Genomic DNA, 22,033 nt, shown 5'->3' on the forward strand with positions numbered 1-22,033 from the left:
CAGTCCCCACAGCCAGCTGTTCTTAGCCAGGAGCTGTGGATTCTCTCCTTGGAGCTGCACATGTCTCTGTGACACCCTACTGGCACAATTCTCCAAGAGAGCTGCTCCCAGAAGTCCAAAGGTTAGATGGTTCACAGTTCTCCTGTGAAAACATCCGTGGACACTCAGCTGCCTAGGCTGTGCTTTCACACCCTGATACACCACTGTTCACTGCTCTCTGTGTTTGCATGAGCCCATGGTATTTCCAGTGTCTGTTGTGTGGAGGGAAGGTAGGTTATCCACAGTGTCCTGGTCTTCTGTGTGCTTGCAGCTCTGCAGAACTGGCTGCAGCATCGTCAAAAGGTGGCCAGTGCTTGGTGTTCCTGGCATCCAAAGGGTGTTTCTTGGATTTACTCCCCAAACATTGCCATTTTGCCATTGATAGAGTGTGCAGTGGTTTGGATCTGTTGACAGGCAGCCATGGCAGAGGTGCAGCCTCCTGGCCTCTCTCTGGTTCCTCTGTGCAGCTGCTGAGCACCAGGTCTGTGACCAGCCCTGCTCCAGGACCAGCTCTGCTCTCCCAGATCACCATCAGAGCATGGAGCTGCTGGGTCTAGCCAGGACCTGGGGTGGGTGAGACATTCCCAGTCCAGCCTCTTTGGGGGTGCCTGCAGTGAAGCCCCAGTCTCCTGCCCCAGATCCCTGTCCCAGATCCTCAGAGAGGATTACCCACCCCTGGCTTCAGAGTTTTGGGGGAGCCTATGGCTGTCCTTGCATGCCCTGTCCGCAGTGTCCCGGGCTGTGGCAGCCTCGTGGCACCAGCACAGCGGCTCCTAACCCTAGCCCTGGCCAAGTCCATCCCACAGCACACGGCGTCCAGCTGGCTGAAGGAGCAGGAGGGTCCCTGGGGGGCTCCCAGGGGCTTCCCTCCCCATGGGGTGCCTTTCATCTGCTGCTTCGCAGATGTTGGCTTTGGCTCGTGTCTGACACGCATCAATTACAGAGCAACAGCCCTGAGCCTTTGGCAAAATCAACTTTGGAGCAGCTGTCCTGAGTCAGCCGTGCCCGAGCCGGAGCTCTGGCTCTGTCCCTGCTCGGTTCAGCGCTGCCCTGACCAGCTCTACATCTCCTGTGCCCACGTGGACAGGGTTTCCCTGGCAGGGAAGGTCTAAATATGGCACAAGCACTTGTTCCCATGTGCTTGATGTTTATCCAGGAACTCTTTGGTGGGAGAGAGCTGCAGGCTCTGAGTTCTCTGCCCCATCAGTGACACGATGGCACCTTGTGAGGGACAGCAGTTGGTTTAAGGTAACAGTGGGGAATCGTGTGAGGTCTGGTCCTGCTCTTGCCAGGGACTTGGGAGCAGTCAGGGATTTCAGACAGTAATGGAGTGTTTATTAACCCATCCCTCCTTGCAGTGCTCCAGGAGGGTGACCTCAGTGACTCTGGGTCTGGCAGCACCACAGGTTTGACATGGTCCCTTCAGAGAGCACAGCAGATCAGACAAATCCAGGATGTGTCCATGATGCATCCCAGGCATCCACTGCTCTGCTCCATTTTATTTCTAAGATCTTTATTTTTTAGACAAGTGACTCTTGGGAGTGGTCCCTGCCACCCAGCCCAGCATGCCTGTGTGGCACCAAGTGCCTGTGCTTTGGCTGCACCTTCCTTGTGCTGGCACAAACCCCTTGGGGCCGAGTCTGCCACTGGAGTTTTGGCTAAGAAAAGACCATCTCAATGCTGGGAAGCTGAAGAAAAAAAAAATTGCATGTTAGAGTTGTGGCATTTCCCTTGGGAGTTTGCTGGTGCTGCTTAGGCACTGGGGTCTTTGCATCCCTGCTGTCCTGCAGACACTCCTAGCTGCAATATACTTATTTTATATACAAAATATTTTATTGTATTTTTCCCAGGTGCTTTAAATCATGAGTTCCCTACAGACCAGCTGAAGCACATGGGCTGCCCTGACAGGGTGCTGCTGTTCCTGTAGCTTTGGTGTGGTTGGAGCCTGGTGAGCCCTGAGCCCTTGTCCTCCCCCTGAGGGCAGTTTGGTGAGGAGTGTCTGCTTCCTGAGCTGGGCACAGTTTGTCTGCATATTCTTCTGCCCAGGTCAGCCCCTCTGCACACTGCCAACTGTTCCTTCAGGTGCTGGAGGTGCTCCTAGCCTTTATCAGGTGGATAAAGGGTGGCTTTCTGCTCTATTTAATTTCTTAATTTATCTACACCTTACCTGTGTAGATAAGTTGCAGTTTGCTGTCCCATCCTTGGGGCTGTCCTGTGCACACAAGTGATGCCTACAGTTAAACCCATTGCATAACAGGGGCAGCATATTTTCCACATGATTTAGTTGTCATTTTGTTGGGGTTATTTTTAATTTTATGAGGGGATTTTTTTTTCTACTTTTGGTCTTGCCATTTTGGAACAAAGCTAATTTGTGATTCATGGGGGGGGCTTTGGACATGCCAGGCTTCTTGATTTTGTGAGGAGCAGTGTGCCAGTGCAGTTCCAGCTGTGCAGGGTTCCTGGGAGGAACAGGATGCTCCCATGTCAGTGCAGTTCCAGCTGTGCAGGGTTCTCAGGAGGAGTGGGATGCTCCCATGGCAGTGCAGTTCCAGCTGTGCAGGGTTCTCAGGAGGAGTGGGATGCTCCCATGGCAGTGCAGTTCCAGCTGTGCAGGGTTCCTGGGAGGAACAGGATGCTCCCCATGTCAGTGCAGTTCCAGCTGTGCAGGGTTCCCATGAGGAGTGGGACACTCAAGGACAGAGTGTTTGCTCCCTGGCAGTTCTGTGAGTAATGCTCAGCTGCACAGCCTGGGACTGAGGGTTGGAAAAAGTGTTCAAAGTGACCCAGCAGTCTTTGGGATTAGATCTAGGTTTGTTTTTTCTTTCTTTTTTTTTTTTTTCCTTCTACTTGGCCTATATTAAATGCATGGAAGTGTGCTGTGCTTGGAGGGAGAGTGTGGTTCCACCTCACAGAGCCCAGCAGGGTTCAGTCTGAGATGGGCAGAAGAAAAGGGGTGATGGGCTTGTGTTTGTAGGAGCCCCTTTGGCCCAGCCACACTCCTACAGAGAGAGAGAGGGAGAGAAAAGCAAGCAGCACAACATCAAAGGCCAGGAATAACTGGGGTGAAATGAGCTGAGAGCTTTGTTGCTGTCTGGAAGGGTGATGACTTTGCAAATAATAATGTTTTTATTAATAATAATAAATTATAAAAAATAATAAATAATCATTGCAAAACACTGAGGAACAGCAAAATGCTCACTTAGGATGGTGGCTGCAGGGACCCAGGCAGAGACCAGCAGCATCCTGGGGTGGGGAGGGCTCTTAGAAGTGTGTTTTCCTGATGCCTCCCTCTCTGTGCCTGGATCAGAGGAGAGTGCTTCATGGGGCTGATGCCTCCAGGAGCTTGCAGGGGGCTGGGCTGATCTTGTGCACTCTCTGCCTTCGGGATATTTGCTGTATCCTCTGTGGGTGATGTGGAGCAGCTGGGACTGGCAGGGGACAAGGCCACATCACCCCAGGGCACTTGGGGCACTTTGTCCTTCCTGGCGGCTGATGCTCCTGCCTGGTGCTTGGGGGAGTAGATAATTCCCTGTTTTTTTCTTAAAAAGCTCTTGGGTGAGAGGCAGTAGTTTTACATTTGCTGCTTCTGAAGAGCTTTGGTAGGCTGGAGCATCTTGCAGGGGAGACAGGCACCCTATGTCTGACGGGAGCTGAAGAGTTTGGGTTTCTGAGCAGATATGGACAGAAAGAGAGCGAGATCACAGAAGCTCCGTGCTTGCGTGGGTGTTATCTGGCACAACCCGTCTCGGTGCAAATGTGTTGGGTTTTCCACAGGCCAGGGCCGGCAGCCTCTGATCTGCGTCAGCTGGAGCTCGAGGAGGGCACGTGGCAGAGGATGCCAAGGACTCCTGTGTCTGCAAAGCCATCCCGCTCTCCCCAGAACGTGGCTGAGTTGTTCACACCAGCAGTGTGCACAGTGCTGTAATTGCAGTGGTGTGGAGGAGTGGGATGTGTAGCTCTGCCAGCCTTACACAGCAGTGCCTGGGCACGGGGCTGTGGGGCTAAAAGCCTTGGTCACTCCCTGACGTGGGCTGAGGACTTTCTGGGTGCTGGGTCCTGCTCTGTGGCAGCAGATCAGCTGCTGTGGGACCTGGTGTGCTCACACCCCTCCCAGCAGCATCCCTTTGCTGTAGCAGTTTTGGTGAAGTGTGCAGGGATCAAGTGAACCCAGTAAACAGAGAAAGAAAATCCCAAATTTAATGTAATTCTTGTGGAGGAAGATCCCGCACTCCTCCTCCCTCCCATCCTGCTGGTACCGTGAGTCTCTGCACGTGCTTCACTCCTGCTTTGGATGCAGCAGGCGGGAGCAGCACCCTGAGCAGGCTGTGTTTGTCCCTGCAGGTGCAGAGGCCGTGTCCAGCCACGCTCCCGGCATGACGGACGCTCCGCGGGATGCCGGCCCCAAGCAGGCGGCGCCGGCGCGGCCGGACAAGGCTGCGGACTTCGGCTACGTGGGCATCGATGCCATCCTGGAGCAGCTGAGGAGGAAAGCCATGAAACAGGGCTTCGAGTTCAACATCATGGTCGTGGGTGAGTTGTCCCCGCCGCGCTCAGCCGAGTGCTGTCATTGTCCCACAGTGTTTGTTCACTTTGGAGCCTCCTCAGGGTCAGCTGGAGTTAAAAGCCGTCCGTGTGATGTGGTCCGTAGTCCTCCTCATCCTCCTGCATCTCGGGGTGCATTATCCATAGGCACATCCCAGAGGAAAGCACCTTGAGGGGTGTCAGGGCTCGCATGAGCTCCATCCATAGCTCTCCTGGAAGTCCTGCCCTGGTTTGAGCAGGAGGCACATTTAAGGGCTCAAGGGGCTGCACTGCTGCTGGTATTCCAGAGCCCTTATCCCTGCTGGTACTCCCAGCAATTCGGGTAAAATTCTGGTTTGTGAGGTTTTTTTTTGGATTTGGGCAGCCCTGCTACAAGTACCAGGGAAGAAATGCCAGAAGCAGTGCTTTAGTGATGGAAATGAAGACCAGCAGGAGGGGTTTGCATAGCTCAGTCATTTGGCTCCTTTGGGGACCTGCAGGATGGCACAGCAGGAATGAGTGACCCAGGGGGTGTCCACATGCACGGAGGGAGGGTTGAGGGGTTATGTGCCCAAATCCTGCTGCCCACAAGCTCCTGCTCATTAGCTGTCCTGAGCTAATGACTACTGGGTGCATCACTGCTGCTCTGGCTTCAGCTGTGGGGATCTGTGCTCCTGCAGCCCCCAAGCCCCCAAAGCCAGGGATGGCACAGCCACTGACCTGCAAAATGCTGGGTGTACTGGAGAGCTGGGCAGGCACTGTTGGACACCAGCCAGGAGGGTGAATGGAAATGAAATGAGGCTTTTCTGCTCTTTTCCAGCTGTTATTGTCTGACCTGGTGCTGTATGTGAGCTGGGCTGTGCTCCTTGGGGCTGGGCTGATCAGGTAGCAGCTCTCCCTGCCTGTGTCTGCCAGGGGAGCTGCAGGGGGATGAGGAGAGTAAAACTCAGGTGATGACCAGTGGTGTGGTGATGGGGCCTCAACATCCCTTATCCTCCTGGGAGGAGCTGTGTAAGGCTTCAGGCGTGATGCCTGTGGGATGTCCCATTGGGTATTCTGGAGATCTGCCTGGGGTTGTGGAAAGGTCTGATCCAGAGTTTTTGCTAATTCTCTTAGAGATTTCAGTGGGCTGTAGCTTTACAGCAAGCTCTGTGGATTCTCTGACACTTTCATCCCCTCTATGAGGAAGATTCCCCACTCTGGGCAATCACAGCAAGGCTGGTCAGTGTAGAACCAGTTCCTGGGAGGTGTTTTAACAAATCCAGTTCTTTGTGCAAACAGACGAAAAGCTGCACTGGTCTGGGAGCCTGAAAGAGAGATTACCTGTACTGAGCTCCCATTTCCCTGCTGGAGGAAGCTCCCATCCCTCCAGGAGCAGGCTCCCATCCTTCCAGGAGCAGGCTGTGCTGCCTCAGCACCTCAGCAGTGTGCTGTGCAGACGGGGAGGGACGTTGAGGAACGCTCTGCCTTGGCAGCGCTGTGTGTGGTATGAAGGCTCGTGCTGCGGCGCGCCTGGAAAACATTGTTCTGCCCTTGGCAGGCACTGGGCTGGCTGTTTACAGGCTGGGAATTCGGGGCAGCATAAACAAGTTGAGCTCTGGCCCTCCCAGAGGATGCGGGAGGGATGCAGGAGGAGCAGCACCTCAGGGAAGGGGCAGCAGCCAGCCCTCAGCCTGCTGTGCCTCCCTAGGGATGGGTTTAGCTCCATTGCTCCCATCCAGCCTCAGCTGCGAGTCCTTGAGTTGAAATTGTTCCAGTCGGTGTCTTACAGGCAGGAGATGAGGGCAGGGAGGAGGGAGGTGACTTGTTCTGCAGGGGAGGTGGGAGCTGAGCATCGCTGCCATGTTAAAGTGTTAGCAAAATGTGGGGGTCACTCCTTACCGTGTCCCTGTGATGGGGCTTTGTGAAAACCCTTTTCCCCATTGTAGCAAGGTCCCCATTCAAAGGGGTTTCACAATCCCAGCCAGAGCTGAGAGGGGGCTGCAGGCTATGGTTAGCTTAGTCCTTTGCTCTCTAAAGTTACAGAGATGAAGAGAAATGTCTAAACTTTAAAAAATCCAAACCCCAAAGCACACCTTTTGCATTCAGTTTTCCATGCAAAGTGGCTGGAAGGAGAGCAGAGGTGGCCAGGCTCAGCTGTGTTTTTTCCCCACTGTGGGAAGGGCAGTGAGCTGCGAACCAGGGCTGTTGGAAGGGGGCTGTGCCCTGTGCTCAGCTACCTGTCACAGCCTTAGGGTCCCCAGCTGCACCCCGAGTGGCTCAAGGTTAGCCTGTGGCTGTGGTGCCAATGGGACATCACATCCTGGCTGCTGGTGGCTCTCACCTCTGATCCCTTTCCAGGCAGGGCAGCTCCAGGAGCTTGGACAGACACGAATGCAGAGACCCACTGCCTGGGGCTCTGGCAGTGTGTCACCCTGATTTCACCTGTCCCCAGTGTGTCACCCAGCCTTCCCCTCTCCCCAGATGCTCCATTTAATGGTGGGCACTGGTGCAGTGAGAGCTGTTTTGGCTCTGCATGCCCAGCTCCAGGCCTGTTAGTGCTTGGCCCTGTGTTTTTAGGCAGCAGAGGACTGGGAGCACTTCCCCCCCAGGCTGATCGATGTTTTTCTTACTGCCCAGCAGTGACAGTGGCTGTCAAAAACAGTTTTCCTGTGCTGGATTGGAGCCATTGGTGATGTTGCAAACTCAACTCTAAAGTTGCTGTTTGATCAGGGAGTGGGATGATACCAGGAGGTGATGCCCAGTGCTGGTTGGTCCTGCAGTTGGCTTTGGCAGGCTGGATGGGCCAGGACCCTGAAGGATGTGGGTGAAACCCGTGCTGACCCTGCTTAGGGACATTGTGGGACAAGGGACATGGTGGTGGCAGTGCCATGATAGTTACCTGTAACATGTCTTGGCCATGGTTCCCATGGTGTGTGCAGGATCTCTGCAGTGTTTGCAAGGGGCCCAGAACATGTGGTCCCTGGGTTTAGAGGAGTTAATTCTGTTGAAAAATTGTTCTCCAAGCTCATGGGACAGCTGTTTCTGTAGAGTCAGGAGCTGCTCGTGTTCTTTCCTCACAGATCAGCATCAGCTCTGGGATATAAAGCATGAAAATGCTTTTCTAAAAGCTGTTTTTCTAAAGTTGTGGAATCTCATGTGTTTGCTGGGCTGTTGTTTGTGGGATTCAGGGAAGTTCCTGGCGTGGACCTGTGTCTGTGCAGCCAGCTGGGCCGAATGCAGCAGCAAGTCTGTCAGGGAAGCAGCAGCAGATGCAGCAGGGCTGAGGTTTGTAGGATTGTTGCTGCTGTTAGTCCTGTCCAGATAAAGGCTTGCCAAGCTGCTCCAAAGCCTTCCCTGTGGAACTGGGCAGAGCAGACTGCAGCAGAGTGAAGGCACGGTTGGGAGGCTCTTTCCTGGGGTTTCCTGGTCCCTGCTGAGCATCACCATAGCCCTTCAAACATCCCCAGCACTGCCTACCTGTCCTCGGGCTTGCTGGGGTTTTGCCTGGATGCAGGGAACCAGCTGTTATTTGCTGCTTTGGAGCCAGGGAGGGGCTTTGCTACCTGCAGCCTCCTCCTGGCTGGGCTGGACTCCTTGGCTCGGGGCAGCTGCATGGCAGCAGCTGCTCCTCATCCCTTGCTCCATCCCTCTGGCAGATCCGGTGCAGGCTGAGTCTGTCAGCAGCCCCATCCCCTGGCCCCTGACAGAACAGGGAGTGCTGACTCTGGGTTATCCTGCTCTCTTCCAGGTCAGAGTGGCTTGGGGAAATCCACGTTAATCAACACCCTCTTCAAATCCAAGATCAGCCGGAAATCTCTACAGCCAGCTGCTGAGGAGAGGATCCCCAAGACCATTGAAATCAAATCCATCACTCACGGTGAGGCTCTGCAGGTCCCACCTGCTGCCTTGGCTTTAGGTTCTGCTCTGCCTTGTGTCTCTGGGGGCCCACAGAACTGTGGATCTCTGTAAACCTCCACTCTCATCTCTCTGATTGAGCTTTTACCATCCAGAGTTGCTTGCAGGGCTGAGAAAATATATGTTATGTATTTATTCATCAGCATTAAGTTAATTGTGTTGGAAGGGACCAGCGAGGTGGCTGTGGGGGTGGTGTTTCAGGGTGGATGTGGGGCTGGATCCCTTTGGAGGGCTGATTTGTGCTTCTGAGGAGCTGTGAAGGTGCATTTCTCTCCTGGGAGTAAGCTCCAGCCCTGCAGCTGATTTTGGGAGGCTGGTCTTGGCCAGAGCAGCCATCCACACTCTCCTCACACACCAGCTTTCCTCTCTTTCAGAGATTGAGGAGAAGGGGGTTCGCATGAAGCTGACAGTCATCGACACGCCGGGCTTTGGGGACCACATCAACAACGAGAACTGGTGAGCTGTCCCTCTGCCCTGGCTGCAGGGGAAGGGCAGGAGAGCCCCAGCACACCCTGACCCTGTGCCCCCCTGCTCCGTGGGCAGCAGGAAGGAGGTTGTTGTGGTGGCAGAGCTGTGCCATGCTCCCCGTGAGAGCCACAAACATCCTGCTGTTCCAGGCATGAGACAACCTTTGTTTGTGGCTGGGAGCAGCTGTGTGCCAGCAGGGCCAGTGCCCAGACCTTGCTCATGTGGCTCTGGAGGCTGAACTCTGCCCAGGATCCCTGGCACAGTGTCTGGCTCTGCGGGATAGCCCCTGGGTTGGGCAGGGCTGGCCCGTGGCAGGGACCTTGTCCCCACCACCAGCTGGGCTGGGCTTGGCTTGTGGGCTTTGATTCTGCTCGTTCTCCTGTGCTATGACACCGTGCAAAGAGCCAGGGCATGGTCCCAGCAGCGTGCTGCTCCACAGCCAGGTCCAGGAGGAGAGAAGGGAGCACTTTTTAGGCACTTGCTTGTCTAAACCAGCCAGTAAATCCCCTCCTGCAGCAGTGCACGGAGTTGCTAAGCAGTGAACACCTGAGGTTTGTGATTTAGGAGATGCTGAGCATCCCAGGCTCTGCAGGCTCTGCTTCACACGCTCAGGCCAGGTGGGAGGGTCAGGGTGCTCCAGGTCTCTCACATCACCCTGTGTTCCCCTCTCTCTGCAGCTGGCAGCCCATCATGAAGTTCATCAATGACCAGTACGAGAAGTACCTGCAGGAGGAGATCAACATTAACCGCAAGAAGCGGATCCCTGACACGCGGGTGCACTGCTGTATTTATTTCATCCCAGCCACGGGCCACTCGTACGTACCCCGCTGTCCCTGCCCCCTCAGCCTTCCCTCTCCATGTGCCATCAGCTCAGCCAGCAGGCCATTTCTGTCTGGGATCCTCCCATGGGTTTTTGGGGCTTAAGGACAGCTTGAGGCCATCCTTAGGGCTGTATCACCTGGAGGCCTTGCAGTAGTACAGCAGAGCTGCTGTACCCCAGAGAAATGCAGTGTTTCCTCTTCTGAAGGGCCATGAAATCCTCTCTGAGCTCCAGGGAGCTGCTGCCTTTGCTGTGGTCACCTGGCTTGCTTGAGCAAGGATGGACACAGGTCTCAAATCGGATGGAGAGGCTACTTCTGCAAGCAGAACGTTTTTTTTTTCTTTCCCCCTGACATTGTAAAGGGAGAAGCCAGTTTTCCTTGTGCTTCCAAGGCAGTGAACACCCTCACCCCATAAGGGTGTTTTGTAGGCTGTTTGACTAGTCTGCAAGTGGGATTCTGTTTATTCAGCCCAGAGTTCTCCTGACTCTGGCACTTCTCAAGTGACAACATCAAAAGGCCCAGATTTTGCTCTATTTTTTTTCCTTTTCTGTTTTTTTTTTTTTTTCCCCTCTTAGCCCACCTTGAAAATCTGGGGCACTTAAAATGTCTTTAAAAATGTGACTTAAAGTATCACAACACAAAAAGAGACCTAAGTTTCCTTTTGATTTGTGTCAATTCCTTCCAATTCTGGCTCTGTTTGCATTGGGAATGTTTTTGGGTCTGTTTTCAAAAGTAAACTTAAGCCTCCAGCACTGAATTTCATGTCAGCCTTTTCCACTTCCCCATGTGGAGATTTATTCCAATAGAAAAGGCTTTGTTTTGCTTCTGTCAGTGGGTAGACCAAAAATGCATCCTTCACTGGAATAAAATGACTGCATGGGCCAGTTATGCCCCTCTTGTGTAACTGATCAGGAGCAGAGGGGCTGACGAAACATTTATGGTTGAAAACAATAAAACAGAGAAGGTTTCAAAGGGAAATGACATTTTTTAAGCCAGTCTAATGAGTTGGTTCCACTAATCTCAGCCCAGATCTGCAGCCCCTGCCTTGGCAGGTCTGACCTGTAGCATTAGCTGTGCTCCAGTTTTTCCTCTGTTTCTGGCTGTTTAACCCTTACAAAACACATCTGATGCTTGGAGGATTGGGAGAGTTGGGTGCCTGGCAGGGCAGGCAGGGATGTGGAGCCCTGCTGGGTGCCTGGCAGGGCAGGCAGGGATGTGGAGCTCCATTGCTGTGTCCCCCAGTGGAGCCTCTCCAGCCGTGCTCTGGTTTCTCTCACCCGCCGGCCAACAGCAGTTGTGTGGATTTTCAGCTGCTTTTTTTTCTTCTCTCCAGTGAACATGTGTTTCCAATATCCGAGCAAGCCTGGCAGTTGGGGGCTTTTGTTGCTGAGCCTTGTGCTGATCCTGTTTCCCTGCACTGATAGCCTGGCTGGGGCTGTCCCCACTGTCACTGGCTCATCCATCCCCTCCTGCCACCCGAGGGGCAAGCCCTGCTGGGAAGGGGAGGTTAATGGGAAATTAAATTGGGAGAGGGAAGTTAATAGGAAATTTTGCTTCTCTGAGAACTCGAGGAGGCATTGGGGTTCTTCTCTGCTCTCTTGTGAAGTCTAAATAATGTTTTTTATCATCATGGACAGGCTTTCCCCAGCAGTGTCCATAGATCCACAGGGTGATATGGCCACCTCTGCTGCAGGGTGGAGCTGCTGTGATGGTGCTGTAGCTGAGGATCCTGTGTGGGAGCTTTGTCCTGGTGTTGTCACATACAGCTGGGTGCAGGTTTGTGCCCTAGCCAAGGCAGCAGGTCCGTGGTCCCTTGCAGCAGGGAATGGGAAGGGCATTGAGGTGCTTGCTGTGGTGCCTCTGTCTTCTCCAGGAGGTGACTGGGAGGATGACAGTGGTTGGTAGAGCTGTAAGTGCCTGCACTGGGGACATTGTCACCCAGCTCCAGAGAACCCCAGCACACCCCCATGGCACCATCCACATGCTCCACTCGCCATCCCAGGTGCTTTGTGCTGCCCCCCTGGGATGTGCTTGCACAGGGTGTTTGTGTTGCCTGGGGAGCTGCTGCTGGTGAATGTGGATGCTGCAGGCAGCTGGGTTAAGCCTGCCAGGGCACTGGGTGAGAGCTTGCTTTTTATTTAAAAAGGAGTGAGGGATTAAAAAGAAAAAAAAAGGAAAGTTGGCGTAGAGATTCGGAGGCCAGAGCAGAGGATTGCTTGGCTCTGTTTCAGTGTGGCCCTCCCATCCAGGCAGCTCCAGGGTTAATCAGCAGAGAAGTTTCTGCTGCATGAGGGAGTTCACAAGGGAGTTCAGGATGGGCTTTGCAGCCCATCCAGTTCACACACAGCCTGTAACACTCCCTTGTAACTGTGCCTGTGAAGGCTGAGGAAGGTGCTGGCAGGGGCTTCCAGCTGCAGCTGCACAAGCCTGGCTCTGCCACCCAATAAATATCCCTGCTCTGACCCCTGCAAAGCTCTGTTCAGCTCAGGAATGGCTCTGGAACTCTGCCTGGCCTCATCATCGCCTCTCCTGCCTCTACCAGGGCTGGTGGCTCAGGAACTGCCACCCCCTCCCTCTTTCCCCTCTGGCTGCCCCCTCAGGTGCCCACCAGCTCCCTGGAGCAGGTGATGGGGCTGGGCAGCTGCTGGGTCCTCACTGGTGTTTGCTTAACACAGAGCTCAAATTCCTGCTGTTAGTTTGATCTGGGGCACAACCAAAAGGAAATAACTTCACAGCTCGCTGTGGATTTTGATTCCTGTAACAGAGTTTCAGGGGAACCAGCAGAAATGAGCCTGTGCTGAGATCCTGTCTGTGCACAGTGGCAGAAATGATGTGTCCCCAGCCCTGGCAAGGCGTGCCCAGCTGCACAGTCTCCCCCAGGCCCAGGGCAGGAGGGCATGAGGGAACAACCAGCACCAGCTGGAGTGGCTGGAGCCCGTGCTGCTGCACCCCTGCTCCAGCCCATCCACTCCCCTTCGAGCTCCTCCACCCCTCGCAGCAAAGCCCAAAATGTGTATAAGTTAGTAATATCAGGGACCATTTGGGGAAGGGGAAGAGAATAGATCAGTTTTTTTTCTTGAGTCTTCCCTTCTCTTTTGTGATGTGCTTGGAGTAAATAGCACTTGTCACCACCTTAATCCATGTGTTTTCCTTTGGTGTCTTCGCATGAATGTGATGTGTAGCTACAGGCAGGCATTGCTCTTAGTGAAAAGGTTCACTTTCTTTCACATAATTAATGTTTTGAGGAGAGCTACCTGCCTAGCAGGAGTTGATAGAATACCTAGAAACTTTCAGAAAACCCTGAAAACATACAGTTTGCTCTGCTGGTGAGTCCATTGGTGGTCTCAGGGTGGTGCAGGGAGGTGGATGAGGTACTTGCAGGAGCTCATGGGAGCACAGAGTTGTGCCAGAGGTGCTTGAGTGCAGATGGACACGGTCACTGTGGCATCCTCAGGATGTGTGAAGGATCTGAGGGATCAGAACTGAGCCTTTAACGTGTAGATTGAGCTGAAACTCAAATGTCTGCCTGCTCGTGGATTCATCTGCATTTGCTCTGTATGCACCCTGGTCTTTAAAGGAAAAGCTGATGAAAGAGGCAGGAACACAGGCTCAGTGGGGAAGAAGCTTTTAGAGGAGAAAAATTGTTTGGAAAATAGCAAAGAGAGAGGAGGGGAAAGAATTCTGCTGGGAGAGGAGCATTACTGCATTGCTTCCTTGGAGGTCTGGAAAATACATTATGCAGAGCTCCAAACAATGTTTGCCAGCAGCAAGTCAGCTTAGATGTGTCCATGGGGGGGTTCCTTGTGTTTTTTTCTATTCTTTTTTCCCTTTAATAGCCAAAATCTCTCTTTCCTGGGGCCCAGAGTGATCTGCATCCCTGTGTTTGTGTTAGGACCTCGTTTGTCCGTGTGCTAATGATGTGCTTGGGGCTGTGTGTGTTGGTGTGTGGGGACAAGATCCACCTGGTACAGTTCAGCTCCATCCCTGGGAGAGGGGATGACCAGGGGAGGGGTCAGCTGGGTCACCAGTGCAGGCTGCTCTGGGGCAGCCTTGAGCTGCTGTTTTCAGGTCAGCTGGAGCTGAGTGGGTCTCTCTGGGTCTGAATGTCCCTCCCTCAGTTCTGGAGCCAGGCAGAGGTGTCCCCGTGGGATGGGGACACTGCCTGGTGGCTGCTGAGGGGCAGGATCAGTCCCTTCCCCTCTGCACTCCTGTGCCTGGGTCTGCAGGGGTCTCTGAGCCCTTTGTAGGGCTCGGAAAGGTCATGGTGGGGTTTGACTTGAGTGTGTGGGCAGTGGGTGCTCTCTTGGCCCTTCAGTGAGGGCTCATTTCAAACGGGCTCCTGCCCCAAAGGTGATCCTGGACCCTGGGACCTCCAGGTTTCCCTTTCATGGCAACACCTACTCAGCTGTGCTACATGTCTTCATCACCTTCAGAGCCACCGAGGGGGACCTGCAGCAACCAGAGGTGTCCTAGGGAGGATTTTCTCCTGGTTTGGGACCTCCAGCAGTTAAAACACATTCAGGGAGGACCAAGGAGCAGGGGGGAGATCATGGCCAGGTGCCTTCATCGCAGTGTGCAGGCCTTGGACGTGGAGCAGTGTGGAAGTGGAGCTGTGTCCCTGCTGTCAGCAGGGAGGGATTTCCCCAGGCGCTGATCACTGGGGTTATGCAATCTCTGCAGCTTCCCTCTGCTGAGACTTCTGTTGTAGAGATTTTCTGACATTCTTGCCCTTTGGAACAAGCAGCATCTCTTCTGTGCTCTGTGAGCCCCTGGAGTATTTCCAGAGCTTTTTTTACTCCCAGCTGATGAATGTGAGAGACACTCCCAGCTTGTGCATAACCACGGGCTGGTGCTCAGCACGGTGGGGAGTGTGAGCAGGATGGTCACCTGTGGCCATTTCCATGTTGTGCTGTCCCTGGATGGTTGGTGACAGCTTGGATGGAGCTGGAGCAGGGTGTGATTTGTACATGGCAGAGGGCTGGCCCTGCAGCCAGCATCGCCCTGCTCTCATCCCAGCTCCATCAAGGACACCAGGAGCTCTGGGCAAGTTCCTGCAGTCCTCTGTGGCAGTGCAGAGATAAAAGCCCTCTGCCACTTCACGGGGCTTTGTGAGGGTTCACAGGCTTTGAAAAGGAAATGTTTAAAGTGTTTTCAAAAACTGTTTAAAGTGTTTTCAAACCCTCTCCGACTGCTGTGCTTTTAAGAAAATGTCTTTAATTGTCCTATCTGAAAGGAAGTGACTCCCTCTCTGTCTGCTCTTTGAGTGCCCCTCCTTTCCAGGGGATTGCAGCAGCCTCGGGGTGCAAATCCCCTTTTCCTGCTGTTTTCCAGTCTCCGGCCGTTGGACATCGAGTTCATGAAGCGCCTGAGCAAAGTGGTCAACATCGTCCCGGTGATCGCCAAAGCCGACACGCTAACGCTGGAGGAGAGGGACTACTTCAAACAACGGGTAAGGGGCTGCTGCCTGTCCCCGGGCTCCCATCCCTGGTGACCCTGTCCCCCTCTGGCTCTCCTGGCAGGGCTGTGCAGGCAGTGCCTGGCTGGAGCCCGGCGCCTTGCTCCGGCTGCAGCTCCGAGCGATCCCGCGTGGCCGCAGGGCAGGCCTGATCTCCAAGCACTTCCCTCGTGTTTCTCTTGGATCTTTGTCAGCGCAGGATAAGTTTGGAGCTCTGCGTCTCCAGGCCTGCTTCTCCTGCCTCCTTTGTTGTTGTTGTTGTTGTTATTTTCAGGCTAGTTTCTGTTATTTTGGGAGGTTGATGCACGTGGGGGCTGGAAAACCCTCCCTCTGCAGCATCGTGCACTGATACAGGAACCAGTCAAAAACGTGTGTGTTTGCTGAGCTCAGCTGGGCGAGAGTTAAGAGGGAAGCAAGGTATGAAATTCCCGTGCTTGGGAGCTGAGGAGGGGCTGTCTGAATCCACAGCAAGGCATGGGCTTGGCTCTCAGAGGTGGAGGTGGCCCGTTTGGGGGTTTGGTAAGGGGCTGTAAATCCATTTGTGTGGGCAGTGGATGTGGCTGCAGGCGTGATGGCCTCAGCATTCCCTGCAGATGTGAAAACAACCAAACTTCTTGATCCATGAGTCTGGCCTGGGAGAAGTAAAGGGAAAGAGAGTCTTGCCAAAAGGGTGGTTTTAGGGGCCACTCCTTTGGTTATGGACAGGATGACAGCTTAGCCAGAGGTGGTTCCATGCCCCCTTGCAGGAGAGGGTGAGCTGCTCCTTCCCACACCAGTGTGGGAGCCTCTCCTTCCCAGTTCTTAATGAGCAGCATCAGGCACTGAAATACCCAGTCTGGTTTTGGGGGCTGAATCCAAACTCTCCAGGCAATTTCCTTGGCTAGAGGCTGGCTGGGACTGGAGCTGAGGAGTAACCCAGGCTGGGCTGGCTTGGCTTGTCAGGCTGTTTGCACAGAGTTCAGAGGAACTGCTGAGGGGGCACAGGGCTGGGTCCATGGTGCCACATCTGCTCCCTGTGGTGGCTTCTGCAGGCTGCTGGCTTCATTCAGAGGTTACCAGTGCACACATCCCTGTGTCTGCAGGTGACTGGCTGGCTCTGGCACTACAAAGTCAGTCTGGGACCTCAGATGTCACCTGGGCACCCTTAGCTGCTGGAAGAGCAGGGACAGTGCCTGACTCTGCTGCTCTGCATTGGCTCAGCACAGGATGAGCTCACCCCATCTCTGATTGCTTCCTGATTATAACCAGACCTCCCAAATCCTTTCAGATGGAGGGAGAACATGTAGCCACGTGGTGTGTTTGCTCCCAGCAGACGAGAGGGCAGGAAATTGGGCCAGGTGGGCACAGGCCTTCCACTCATTCCAGTGTGCCTGTGTGTTTGCTTCCCAAAGCAGAGCTCTGCATCTGGGGTGTACCTGCTTCAGAGAGGGGATAGGATTTGGGTTTGGATGGGGTGGGCAGGGGATGTGAAGCACCAGCCTGGCTGCGGGTTGGTGCCAGTGCTGTGTGCTGAGTGAGTGGAATGTTCTCCCTGGAGTTGGCTTTGTTGGGCTGTTCCCCTAAACTCAATGTGGGGGGTGGGAGGCCGGCTGGGGGCATCCCCTGGGCTGGATCCACTCCTTTACCAGCCTGCAGTCTAGGACTAAGATGGAGCTATTACCATAGGAAGTGGTGGGAGCTGCTGCCAGTCTGGGTTGGGGTTTGCAGTGTTGTAGAAGGTTGATCCTTCAAGCTCCCTGTGAGCTGAGCCTCCACTCAGGAGTCAGATTTCATCATCTCTTGGCCTTGCACAGAGGCAAAGTCCTTAGAGTCTGCCCTTCCAGGCTGTGTCCTTGTCCCCTCAGATCAAGTTACTTTTCCAAGGAGTGCAAACAAGCACCAGAGAGCAGCTTTTTACCTTTTGTGTTACAAGCCTGGCAGCTGTGTTCCCCTTTGCTTGGGTTGTCTTGTTGTCTTTTCCAGTCCCTAAACAGCATCCAGCTCATGTAACTTCATCTCACTCTCTGCCAGAGCTGTGTCTTGGCACCAGGCTCTTGCAGAGGTTCCAGGGCAAGCTCTTGGTGGGTGTGTGGCAGGTTAGCACAGGTCTCTGTCCCCCAGGTGGGCAGTGTTTAGGATGGAGAGGGAGGATGCTGCTGCTGGACATTGCTGTGACTGGTGGGCATCACTCAGACCCTTCTGGGAGCAGCTGCCATGGTGGGAGTGCAGCTCCTGTGCCTGCCTGTCCCTGACCTGTCCCTCTGCTCTTCCCTCCTAGATAATGGCTGATCTCCTTGCCAATGGGATCGATGTGTATCCCCAGAAGGAGTTTGATGAGGACCCCGAAGATCGGCTGGTGAACGAGAAGTTCCGGGTCAGTGCAGGGGCTGTGCCTGGGACGGGCCCTGCAGCTCCAGGGGCTGGGGATGTCCGGGGGGTTCCCTCCCAAAAGGCCTCTGCTTTCTCCCCCAAGCTGCTGTGCCCTGTCCATGGGGTCTGTCCAGCAGCAGGGATCCTGTCAGTGCTCAGAGCAGGGGTGGAAAGAGGGTGAGAAAGGCTCGTGGGGTAGGTGTCCTGTCCATACTCCTTCCCCATCTCCATCCCTGCCAGGTGCCTCAGCAGAGGGTCCACAACCCTTTGCCCTGCCCCAGGCTCAGGGAGCAGAGGTGCCTGCCCATCCCTGGCTAGGGCAGCAGCCTCCCCAGTACTGGGATGGAATTTTACCTGTAGGCTGCCTGCAGCTGTAGCAATTCTGTACTACAGGAATCAGCCAGCAATTTTTTGGCACAGCAGAGTGGATTGGACTAATTCGAGGAAGAAAAACATCTTTTAGGGACTCTGAAGTTCAAGGACACCAGCTTGGATCAGGAAATGAGTTAGCCACAAGTTGCCAGATGTTGGGTGCAATTCCCGGGGAGGATTTGGGACACCTTTGCTCCATCTGTACCTGGTGCCTGCCAATGAGGGACTGGACTAGGCTGGGTTTGGACTGGCTTTAGGCTGAACACATGTGCAAGAGATGCTGGTACCCAGTCCTGGGCTGCCTGTGGGCACTGGCAGGCAGCACTGCTCAGGAACATCGGGGCAAACCAGCTCATCCCATGAAACCCTCCTGGAAGCAGCTCGGTGTAGGACTTAGCTCACTGGTTTGGTTTCCTGACGAGCTCTCAGGAAGCAATCACAACCTTGTTTTCTCTTTCCTTAGGAAATGATCCCATTTGCAGTGGTGGGCAGTGACCAGGAGTACCAGGTGAATGGAAGAAGAATCCTTGGGAGGAAGACCAAGTGGGGCACCATTGAAGGTACCTCATCCTTGCTTCCCCACCTGAGCCCATCTCCTTGCCCTGGCAGAAGGCAATAAAGTCCAAAACCAGCAGAGCAGTAGGAGTTGAGGTTGATGTGGTGCTTCCCTGCCCTTCAAAAAAAAGATAATTTTCCTGGCATTTGAGGACTGGAAACACCTTGGCCAATGCTCCTGTGCTGGGTTCCTGGGCCTTTGTGTGTCTTGGGGAGCTGCTGAGTGCTGGAGTGGACATTTCTGGGGGCCTCATGGCCAGTAATTGCCTGATGGCAGGGTTTGAGGGCACACCAGTGACATCTCTGTGTCTCAAGCCCCTGTTAGAACCTTCCCCTGGCGTCTGTACCCTCCACCATGCCTTTGGTTGGTGCCCTTGTGGGATATCTTTCCTCTTCCATTTCCCCTCTGCATCTCCCTTTTTTCTCCCCCATTTGACAGTCATGGTTTAAAGGCTAGATGAAAGCTCCTGGCTCCAGCACATCTACACATTTCCCTGTTCATGGTTTCTGGCAGCCAGCTGGCTCATCTCCAGTGCCACCCCCCTCATCTTCCACCCCTTCACTTCACAGGTTCCTCTCATTTACAAGTCTTTTTAATAGGAATCCTGTGTTGAGGGATGGTTTAACAAAGCTGCCAGGAAAATCAGTGTATTTTGAAGCTCTGCTGCCCTCTCGTGCTGTGTCCCTGAACATTCTGAGTTATGGGAGATTCATTAAGCCCTCACCTTCCACTTGTGCCATCTGCCCTCAGCACAGGGAGACCCCAGAACCCAACCATGGCCACAGGCAGCCTTTGCACAGCAGTGGTGTTTTTGTTTTGCCATTCCTGCATGTTTAATGGTTGGACTCGACAATCTTAGAGGCCTTCTGCAACAGAAAGGATTCTGCTACTCTATGTACATGATTGTTTGGGTAAAAAAAATTAAAATGGTGTTCTTCCTCTAAATTGAGTAAAATTAGGGGTAAAATAGCAGCTGTCAGACTGGTTATAGTGGAGCAGCACCCCTTGATTTTTCCCTATTGCAAGCACTCCTTCTGCCAACAGTAGCCTTTGGCAGCAGGAGTTCATGTCCTTGCACAGCCCTGGCAGCCCTCACCAGCATGCCTGGGATGCTGCAGGATGCTTATGCCAAGCTACAGATGAAAATTCTGTGGAGACACTGCAAAGTTCACCATGGCCCCTCCCCTGTCTTGTCTGGGGTGCTGGGGGTCCAAGCATTGTGCTGGGGGTGCTGCTGGGAGCTCCCTTGTTGGTGGGGCACTGGAAGGGGCTGTGGATGCTCAGTCAGAGCTCGCCAGGGCTGAGCTGTGGCAGGGACCTCCAGCAAAGAGGACTCCTGAGTCCTGCACTTGGAGCGTGGGGTGTCAGTGCCCATCTGAGTCCTGCACACGCTGGGGAAGCCCCCAGGTCCTGCTTGCCCCGGGTGGTGGCCATGGGTGCTCACTGATGGGTTTCTGTTTCTCTTGCCAGTGGAGAACACAACACACTGTGAGTTTGCCTACCTGCGGGACCTCCTCATCAGGTCAGTGCCCTGTCCCCAGAGCCTTTGGTCACCAGCTGGCCTCCAGGGAGAGGGGACAGCCCAGCACAGCTTGAAGCAGCTGCTGCTTTGCTCTGCTGCTCCACCCCTTCACCCCTCCATCCCTGCCTTCCCTCCCAGCCCCCCCTGCAACTCTGCAGCCCCTCTGCAAGGAGTGGCCCCCACACCCTGGGGGCTTTTCTCAGCTGCAGTGCTGAGTTCAGGGGGGAGAGGAGCAGAGGAGGGGTCAGGACGCACTCCAGGTTTGCTGGCAGGGTGGCTGCAGCTAGCCTGCAAGCAGCTTTTGGCCCTAGTGGTCCCTCACCAGTGCCAGCTGTCACTCCCAGTTCAAGGACATCACCCTCCACTGGTGTATCATCATGGGGTCGGGATGCTGGCTGGTCCCTCTTGAAAGAAGTGTCCCTGCTGTGGGGGCAAAGGAGGCTGAGCCCCCTGGGCTTGTTAGAAAGGGGCTTTGGGCTCCTCCCCAGTTTGGCTGCAAAGTAAGCTCTGCACACGGGATCTGTTGCTGGCAGAGTTGTGTGGGGCTACAAAACCTCACCCCAGGACTGGCAGGGTCCGGATCATCCTGGGTGGGTGTTCTGCAGCCATAGGTCCTGCGTCCCCAAGCACAAGTGAAGGCTTCTGCTCCTGCTGCCCAGTAATGGTGCCCATTACTGCCTTTACTTCCCTCCTGTGCCCTAAAGGCACCATTAACCAGCAAGGCAGGAGGGGACAGAGGGACCAGGGGGTGGTTGGGGTGCCCGAGGCTGGGCTTGCCAAGCTGTGCCCAGCAAGGTGTGATTGCTCCATCTCCCTTCCCTGCAGGACACACATGCAGAACATCAAGGATATTACCAGCAACATCCACTTTGAAGCCTACAGGGTGAAGAGGCTGAACGAGGGCCAGAGCTCTCTGTCCAACGGCGTGGCCGACAGAGAGCTGGTGGCCAACGAAATGTAACCGTCCCTTGCAGCCAGGACCTCGCTCGCTCACGCTCGCTCTTTCTCCCTCTCCCCCTTTTATTTTTATATAAATCCTCTGCCACTGTCCCTCTTGCCCTGGTCCCCGACCCCTGCCATGTTAACTGACCAAATAACCAGACGTGGAGCGGGGTGGCCGCTCTCCCCCCGCTTTGTGCCGTGAGTTTTGTGTTCAGCCCCCAGAGCAGCGTCCCTGGGCCGGGGACCGTCTCTCTGTGGAGGTTGGGCTCTCGCTTGCCTCCAGCTCTGGCCCCACAGCTGAACCCAGGGTAGCAGATGTGTGGGGCCAGCGGGGTTGGGGTACCCTGGGAGCCCTTCCAGCCCCTCCATGCAGGGGCTCTTCTCCGTCCATTGAAGGCGAGGGTTCCTGCAGGTGAACGTAGCCTTCGGAAGCAAGGTACGGTGGGATGAAGAGGGCAAGACAGTGCCATCCTTGTGTCCTGCGCCTCCTCCGAGCCCTCTGCAGCCCTCTGGGACCTGCCAGCCCCCCACCCAGCCCCTGTACCCTGTCTACATGCAATAAACTGGGAGTGTTCAGGTGTCGCCTCGCCCGTCACCGACCCCCGGCCAGGCAGAGCGACCTGCTTTGGGAGAAGTGCCTTTTCAGACTGTGACCTTGCAATAGCGTGGGAGAGGGGAGGGAGGGTCTGCCTCGTCTGTTTGCAGCCTGTGAACCTCTGTAGAGACTCTGGTTCCCTCTCCCTTGGGCCAGAGCTGTGGCTGATGTCCTGGGGACACTTGTGTATTTATTTGTCATTCACTTGGGTGGGTCTTTGTCTGCTGAAGGCTCGCAGTGTGTTTGTCCTGAGGGGGCTGAGCGTGGAACTTTGTCTCTGCAAAGCAGCGGTGGGAGGCAGAGGGTTGTCCTGACTGACCCTTGTGATTCTTGGGGTTTTCTCTACATCAGAGGAGGCTCTTCAGTGTCTGTTCCTTTTCATTTCCTGGTCCCCAGTGCGATGTGTGTCCAGGGAAAATGCTCCTGTTTTGCATCCCTGTGCGGGGGTTCTGTGCATGTGCTGACCAATCCCTGCAGCTCTGGGGGGGCTGGGGAG

The 22,033-nt window shown here is 54.6% G+C and overlaps 1 protein-coding gene across 1 annotated transcript in view; it reads left to right on the forward strand.

Annotated features, from left to right (window-relative positions):
• The window catches only part of SEPTIN9 (septin 9), a 135,977-nt gene extending 114,896 nt beyond the window's left edge, over positions 1-21,081 (forward strand). Inside the window, exons 4-12 of the mRNA XM_062505955.1 lie at positions 4,381-4,569; positions 8,291-8,419; positions 8,832-8,913; positions 9,603-9,740; positions 15,078-15,195; positions 17,459-17,554; positions 18,386-18,482; positions 19,949-20,000; positions 20,826-21,081. Coding sequence (XP_062361939.1) covers positions 4,381-4,569; positions 8,291-8,419; positions 8,832-8,913; positions 9,603-9,740; positions 15,078-15,195; positions 17,459-17,554; positions 18,386-18,482; positions 19,949-20,000; positions 20,826-20,961 — 1,037 coding nt within the window. The 3' untranslated portion in view covers positions 20,962-21,081. The remainder of the gene's footprint in view (positions 1-4,380; positions 4,570-8,290; positions 8,420-8,831; positions 8,914-9,602; positions 9,741-15,077; positions 15,196-17,458; positions 17,555-18,385; positions 18,483-19,948; positions 20,001-20,825) is intronic.
• The last annotated feature ends 952 nt before the right edge of the window (positions 21,082-22,033 follow it).

This window comes from Cinclus cinclus, chromosome 20 (genome assembly GCF_963662255.1).
Source record: "Cinclus cinclus chromosome 20, bCinCin1.1, whole genome shotgun sequence".
In the NCBI taxonomy this organism is placed as follows: Eukaryota; Metazoa; Chordata; class Aves; order Passeriformes; family Cinclidae; genus Cinclus; species Cinclus cinclus.